Source organism: Setaria viridis, chromosome 9 (genome assembly GCF_005286985.2).
Source record: "Setaria viridis chromosome 9, Setaria_viridis_v4.0, whole genome shotgun sequence".
NCBI classification, from domain to species: Eukaryota; Viridiplantae; Streptophyta; class Magnoliopsida; order Poales; family Poaceae; genus Setaria; species Setaria viridis.
The window spans coordinates 22672808-22680660 of record NC_048271.2 but is presented as its reverse complement, the minus strand read 5'-3'; the positions used below and the strand labels follow the sequence as shown (position 1 = coordinate 22680660).

Genomic DNA, 7853 nt, shown 5'->3' with positions numbered 1-7853 from the left:
CAAACTTATAATTTATAATCTCCTGTCTCTCTGTGATGTTGATCTGTGATGTGTTGATTTGTGATTTGTGAAGTTTGATAAGATGATTTTATTCTGTTGAAGTTAAAATCTGATGTTCTTTTATAGATAAATGACTTGTGTATGTTGTGTTAATGAGTATGAGTGGTCATTGAGACCTTAGTGCCTGGCCCGGCACTAGCACGCTAGTGCCTGCTGTGCCACCGTGCCGGCCCAGCCCTAAAAAAAGGCCGTAGTGCCAGGCCTGGGCTGCCTGTTCGGCACGACACGGCACGGCACGACAGAGGGGTCGGGCCATTTCGTGCTAGGGCCGGGCTAAGGCTGGGCGGCCCATATGGAAATCTATAGACTCCATTAGTATTTAGAGTTTGCACCTACAAGACAGTTAGAATGAACTAATTTTCGTCTACCTTGATATTCTCAACTCACTCGTGCCACTCTTGTCCATAGTTTAATGTGGAAATAGTCTTGCGCACGTCTCAGGGATACCTGCTCCCTGCGTATAAATTAAACCATCCTTCCTTCATGCAGGTGTGTGGGTGTTGCTTGGTTCTCTAGACAGAAATTGAGCTACGATGGAAATACAGTTTGAAGAGCCACTTCCTGAGGTAAAACCCTCGGCTACTTCGCACCTTTAGTTTTATTTGTTACAGGCTTAGCGTGTACTGAACTTCTTTGTCTGCCTGTTTCCAACTTTTTGTAAAGAATTTCTTTGTATATTTTTTTGCAATTACAACTTATCACCTACAAGCATATTATACCTAAAAATCTTTTCAAGATACCAACATGTTTCGGATTTACATGCTGTCATCTCAAACTTTTGCTATCAGTAACATACGAGTCAGTTAAGCAAATTTTCAGTTGTGTAGATTTGCAAAGTATTTCAGCACTCAAATCTATTAAGAAAATTTCTATAACATACTGGACAGATTTGAATCCCAAATATCTTCAATTGTGTAAATTCACATTAACATGTATTATCATAATGTTAGAACTTCATATAAATAAACTTTCAAATTCAGGAAAGGACCACAGGTGATGAATCTGTATGCATCCGCGGGCTTGCTGCTTCTAAAGAACATACAGGAAAGTGGAAGGCTTGCTCATTAACCATAGGTATGAATTGAAAAAATGTGCTTACGCTAATCAGGATATGCAATGGTTAAATTCATTATAAAAAGTTTTATATATGTGCGCTCTTTATTCATTACAAGCTAAGCATCATAAAAACAAAATGCAGTGCTGCAGTTTGTTCATCATGCTCGGCCCTGGCCTTCACTTCAATAGGAAAAACCTAGTCAGTTATCTCACAGAAGTCCTACATGACACAAATGTGGTCGCTGCCAGAAATGTTTCAACTTGGCATGGTACTACTTATCTAGCACCACCTTTGGTCGAAGCCTTCATAGCTGACTCATATCTGGGGAAGTACTGGACAACTCTGATTTCCTACGCAATCTTAATGGTGGTAAGTGCTAAAACTAATTAATCCATGCTATATACTTATTGCGATATGTAGCATTACCATAACTGTGCAATATTCACGAATTAAAGGATATGAATCTATAATTCTTCTCGTGGGAATATGATTTAAGAGGATATGCTAAATACTCTCCCAATCTCAAAATATAAGACACAATTCCATTATTGTGGTCCCCTAAAATGTTTGATAACCAATTGCTCTTATACTTATAGATATTGTTCTTAATGAATTAAAGTTGTAATTATAAGTAAGTGCTTCAACTATGAGTCCAAATGTGTAATTTTTATATAATAATATATTGTCCATTTATTTGTTGATGAATAATCACAATGTTTGAATATTTAAATAGGTGTATACTTTATAAAAAGAAATGGATAGAGTAATTTTCCGTGTTACACAATTTAGTCATGCTTTCCATTGATGCTGACAACAATTGTCTTCTTTTTCTAATATTTATTGTTCAATCACACTTACATATCATTGTAATTTACATATGTGTATCCAATGCATAAAATGAATTTACTTACGATTTATAATTTTCCCTATTCTGTTCATTTAGGGAATGTTGATGTTGGTTTTGTCAGCAGCACTCCTGTTGATCTCTACTGGTTCCCAAGTTTGCTCCACTTGTACACATATAGTGTCATCTCAGCGTATCATATTCTTTTCTGGATTATATATGGTTGCCATAGGGTATGGTGCACAAAAACCTTGCATTACATCCTTTGGCGCTGATCAATTTGATGACACCGATGAAGAGGAGAGAAGCAAAAGGAGCTCCTTCTTTAATTGGCAGTTTTTCATGATCCATGTTGGTTCGTTGGCCTCAGGGACTATTGTAGTTTGGGTCCAAGATAATAAAGGTTGGCTTTGGGGTTTCTCTGTTGCTGCAGTATCATTGGTTTTGGGTGTGTGTGCTTTCATGTTGGGATCTTCTTTATAGATTTTGGGAACCTGGAGGAAGCCCTGTTGCAAGGCTATGCCAGGTTATTGTTGCAGCTATTCGTAACATCCATAAAAAATTGCCATTTGATCGTTCACTTCTATATCAGACTTCGGAACAAGGAACCCAAAAGTTGGAGCACACAACTGGACTTGGGTAGTACTACTACATTTTGAGATTTAATTGCATATAAAATTCAAAAATAAATTAGTAGGTCCCTTTGTTAGACTATAGTAAAATAATTTTTTGAATTTTTGACAATGGCTATCTTTAGACTATATGAATTTTTGACAATGGCTTAACCATACATTATTAATGCATTTATTTCCCACATGTCCATGAAATTTCATTGGTTAGTCTATCTTTAAGGAATATGATCCTTTAATATTATCAATCACATATATAAACACCAGGAGAACAAACTGATGTGTTATATAACTAACAAAACGAACATTTCCCTCTGCTTTGCTTTGCTCATACTCTGTGACCTGTTTTCTTCCTTAGTATGAATATCCACCTTAGTTTTGTTCCCAGAGCTGTTTATCAGGTCACCCAAATCTAACATTATGCAAAACCGAGCTCCTCTTTTATTTGATATGAATATATGAATACTGTATCATATCCATGTGGTGATCTTGAAATGAATAAAACTTTCTATTTTGGAAAAGCATGAATATATGACACTGGTATTGACAGGCTTTTTGCAACCATAAAGTGCAATAGGCACATTGGACACTACAAAAAAAAATACAGGAGCTTCATCATATTGTTTCGTAACCTTCTCCAGAGAAATGTTTCTTTGTGATGACCTTCCCCTTAGCAATTGTTTCTAACCACCTACTAATTGTACTCGTCGGTAGTTAGAATTTTATCCTCATAAACTTCATTTTATTCAAAGCGTGCAAAAAACCTCATTTTTAGTTCCACTGTATTTTAGTTGGAATAATTAATACAACCAATTGTATTCTCAACTCGCAATGAAGTAACGTTGTTATTTCGCTCATAGGTTCTTTGATAAAGCTGCAATCGTGACACCCTATGATGTCGCATCTGTTACCAAGCTTAATCCATGGAGGACTTTTACTATCAATCAGGTGGAGGAGTTCAAGATGTTGATCTGGATCCTCCCTGTTTGGGCTACTATGATACTATTTCATACCTGTAGTGGAACAAATGTTTTTGACATTTATAGAGCAAGGAATGGTGATGGATAAACGCATCGGGTCTTTTAACGTACCTACAGCATCTTTACAATCTATAAATGTTATCACGATCCTTTCACTAGTCCCAGTATATGAAAGAATCCTTATTCCAGCCTTTCGAAAAGTCACCGGCATGGCTAATGGCATTGGAAGAATTTGGTAAAATGTCAAGAATTAATGCGATGATTTCTGTGTGACCGACAACCAGAACATACTGCCGCTGGAGCCTGGAGCATAGACCCAGTCCACCCGCACGCACGCGTCCTCCTCCATCGGGATCTCCCCGCCTCCAGCGAGCGAAATGCCCGCGCCGCCGCCCCCATCGGCCGCCGTTCCCCGCCGCCGCTGGCAGAGCCGCCTCAGCCCCACGCTCGTGCGTGATCGCTGCTACACGCGCTCCTTCCACTCCGCGGGACTCCGCCCGGCGGCCGTCCCACTCCCTGACGGCGCCGTTGTGCACCTATGGCTCCCGCCCACCGCCGCCACTGGGGCCAACCCCCTGCACCCGGTCCTCCTCTTACACGGATTCGGCGCGACTGCCACCTGGCAGTGGGCCCCCTTCCTCCGCCCGCTCCTCGCCGCCGGCCTGGCCCCCTACGTCCCGGACCTCATCTTCTTCGGCGCCTCCGCCTCCCCCGCAGCCGACCGCTCCCCGGCCTACCAGGCCGCCTGCATCGCCGCCGCCATGACGGCGCTCCCCTCCGCGCCGCAGCGGTACGCCGTCGTCGGCGTTAGCTACGGCGGGTTCGTCGCGTACCACCTCGCCCACGCGTTCCCAGAGGCGGTGGAGCGGCTCGTGCTCATCGCGGCGGGAGTGTGCCTCGAGGAGGCCGACCTGGCCGCGGGGCTCTTCGCCGTCGAGGACATCGCCGAGGCAGCCAGCCTGCTGCTGCCGCAGCGGCCGGAGGATCTCAGGAGGCTCGTGGGGCTCACCTTCTGCCGCCCGCCGCGGTTCATGCCGTCCTGCTTCATCAGGGACTACATCAGGGTAGGTAAATTCAGGGACATGCCAACTAATTTCACCTACAATTTCTTGTGCAGCGTTGCGTGATTGAGGATGAAGATTGTTTGATAGACTTAGTCGGCTGGGCTGTGTGGTGTTGAAGTTAAAATCTTCTAGATCCCCAATTGTTCCCTACTTCCCTTGGTTGGAGGTGCTGCTAGTACATAGCTTAGTAGTAACAGCAATTCAGCAACCCTGTTGAAATATCATATCCAGACTAAACTTGCCTGTTTATAACCCTCCCCTTATCCCAGCCCCATTCCTAGTGCCCATCCAAACGGGAGTTCTGGATATGAGAGCTAATTCGGTGGCAATTCAGGATTCTTCTAGTTCATCTAAAGAATCTTATTTCCTGTACATTGTACAAGTCAATAGTGAGGATTTTCATTGTATTATTGTTACTTTGCTAGTTTGTTGTGATACTATAAACTTTTTTTATCCTTGGATCAAGTGAATAGGCGATTAGCAGTGATAGATTTCTGCTGAGGCATTTGGTAGTTAATATTGTGAAAGAAATAAATCCTGATGAAGGTAGTAATGGTTGATATCACTTCAGGTTTATGTCCCAATTGGGCAACAACATGAACTTCCCAGATAGTGTTTTGAATTTGATGAGTAGTTATAGATTGATTAGTTGATATGCTGTTTCAAGACGTTCCAACTGATAAGAGTATTCTTGCAAATGTATTTGATACTTATGTGTTCAGTATGCATTTTGTTTTCATCATAAATTGAGTATGGCAAAGAGGAAATTAGTGGCGTAAACACTGACTGTTTTGGTTGAATATGCAGTAGCATAATGCTCATTTACTATACTGAACCGAACAAATAGATTGATAATGCGAAAGACAAATAATTTTGATGGAATTAAGATCCCATAAGTTCCTCATGCTTTCCTAGCCATTTATTAACTTGATATTTACATGCTCAGAAACAGTAAGCATCTATTTTACAATAAAAGCATCACTACAATCTCTATTGTCTCTTGTTCTGGTGGTATCATCATTACAATGACTGCTGTTAGAAGGTTAATGCCATCAGTTTTGTGATTACGATAACAATTTTCCCTCCCCTTTTTACTAGAGTCTAACAAAGGGACCTACTAATTAGTGATTTCTGAATTTGGACTGGCCATTGTCTGGCTGTTCCTCGTGCTTTGTAATAAACAGCTTGAGAAAAAATTGAATAGATTTGTACGTGGTTTGTGTGCTTTTTACAAAGGAAGAGGCTGCTTAATTTTGTTATATGCACGGTAGGCCTAATATGTTTTGTTTGTATTATATTGCAGGTAATGTGCACTGAAAACGTGAAAGAGAAGACTGAGCTGTTATATGTGTTGATCAATGGTAGGAAGCTTTCAGACCTTCCTAAAATTAGCCAGGTAATGATTTGCATTGCACAAGCACTTGACCTTAATTGGAGCATACTGGATCTCCAGCCAAAGATGCTGCTTTGTTTGACAGTTGGAAAATATAATTTTTGCATATTGTGTTGCTCTGGCAGCAAACCTTGATAATTTGGGGAGAGCAAGACCGGGTCTTCCCATTGGAACTTGGCCTACGGCTGAAGAGGTTTGTCTATTTACATCTGTCATCATGTCCGAGTCTTTATCATAATCCATTAAGCTACCATATACAAATTCAGGCATCTGGGTGATACATCAGAACTAATCGTAGTCAAGGATGCCGGCCATGCCATAAACCGTGAAAAGCCAGCAGAACTTTGCAGACTTATAAAGAACTACATCGTTGATCCCTCAGTCAAATATCGGGATGACCGCAAGGTACACAACCAACCAATTGTTATAGTGTTTGCACTAAATTGATCGAGCTCACATTATTGAAGCTCCTGAGCAGTAGAAGGAAGAGTTGCACCTCCCTGAATCAAAATCCCATATATGTGTCACATTAGCTTTTACTTCACCGGCATTGCTGAGAAAGTTGCCTCCAATCCTATGTTTGCAGGGATCTTGGAAGAATGCGATAAAGAGGTTTGTTGGGTCGAGCCTGAGAAAGGTGGACTCTTCGCGACCGCTGCTATAGCACGTAAATATACCGACTTGGCGACTTCAATGGTGCATGAGATTTTCAGTTTATTTGATTCTCTGATTCTGACGAACAGACGAAGTGTACTTTCACCATTCTGTAACATGTACGCTTGCTTTGTCTGAGGAAGTCCCTGCTGGTTGCATCTGACGATGAAGAAGGAAAACGTAAGAATTGGGCCATATATAGGATATAACTGAGTACTGTACAAAATTAGCAGTCTAGATTCAGACAGACAGCTAGGCCTGACCTGTAATAGGCCTATTGTATCCGGCCCAATGCATTGACACGATTGTTATTGTTGTTGTTGTTTACTAATAATAAAGCTAGTGCCTGGTGGTTGACTGGGGTTTCTCTGGTAGGGTGCAGGCAGTCAATAAATAAAAGTATAAGACATCCGAGGTCGGATAAAATCGAAAATTCCCATAGGATTGAGCTGATAATATCTGAAAACCTCAATTTTTTGAACTGCACCAAACTTGATGGAAGCCAAGAATTGCCGATTAGAGCGGTGATGGAGCAGAATGCTTTTAATCAATCCATGGCTGGATGGATTTGGATTAGCGGGGCACCGCGCATCAGACAAAGTCACAAACCGATTGGAGCCTGGAGGATCCACTCGAGAGCATGCACGCTCTCGCTCTGATTACTGAAAATGACTGTGTACTGTGCCGCATCGGTTTCCCTGCAGATGACGGTGCATCCACGCCCATCTTTAGTTTCTCGTCATCTCGTGTGAGCTTTAACCTGGCTTACTGTTGCTGACGGTTTTTTTTTTCCTTCTAACACTGCCACACTGAATAAGGTTATAGTTTGTTTCTGTTCTAAACTTGTAATGAATGAACCTTATTCCCGCCGCCGTCCTTCCTCGGGTCCGGCTATTCAGAGAACATATAATCTGCAATAGACTACAGATTCTCTCAGCACTACACAAAGAGGATGTCGTAACGTCTATCATTGTGTACTTGCTGTGATGTAAGCAGAAAATTTCTGACTGCGACTCAAGTGGTTGCAATCCGTGGCTTGCAAATTAGGCCAATCCAATCGATGCCAAAGACTACATGTGGTCTCTGTTGCAATGCCTTGACTGGACATTCAACATTGGCATCTTATTCGCGTGCCGGTCTCTATGTGGCCATTAACTTTCTAGTGTAGGGAC

The 7853-nt window shown here is 41.8% G+C and overlaps 1 protein-coding gene and 1 pseudogene across 1 annotated transcript; both read left to right on the top strand.

Annotated features, from left to right (window-relative positions):
* The first annotated feature begins 593 nt into the window (after positions 1-593).
* LOC117835467 (protein NRT1/ PTR FAMILY 8.1-like) lies at positions 594-3828 on the top strand (annotated as a pseudogene).
* A 38-nt stretch (positions 3829-3866) lies between these two features.
* Positions 3867-7055, top strand: LOC117835937 (uncharacterized). Its single transcript, XM_034715269.2, has 5 exons — positions 3867-4634; positions 5938-6030; positions 6153-6220; positions 6294-6432; positions 6614-7055. The coding sequence occupies exons 1-5, from the start codon at positions 3948-3950 to the stop codon at positions 6689-6691; spliced, it is 1065 nt and encodes a 354-aa protein (XP_034571160.1). The 5' UTR covers positions 3867-3947; the 3' UTR covers positions 6692-7055.
* The last annotated feature ends 798 nt before the right edge of the window (positions 7056-7853 follow it).

Excerpts from the sequence above, each read along its gene's own strand:
- LOC117835937 (XM_034715269.2), top strand. The coding sequence starts at position 3,948 with ATGCCCGCGCCGCCGCCCCCATCGGCCGCCGTTCCCCGCCGCCGCTGG. Across the intron at positions 6,221-6,293 it reads CTTGGCCTACGGCTGAAGAG|GCATCTGGGTGATACATCAG; the intron begins GTTTGTCTATTT and ends ATACAAATTCAG. Across the intron at positions 6,433-6,613 it reads AATATCGGGATGACCGCAAG|GGATCTTGGAAGAATGCGAT; the intron begins GTACACAACCAA and ends CTATGTTTGCAG.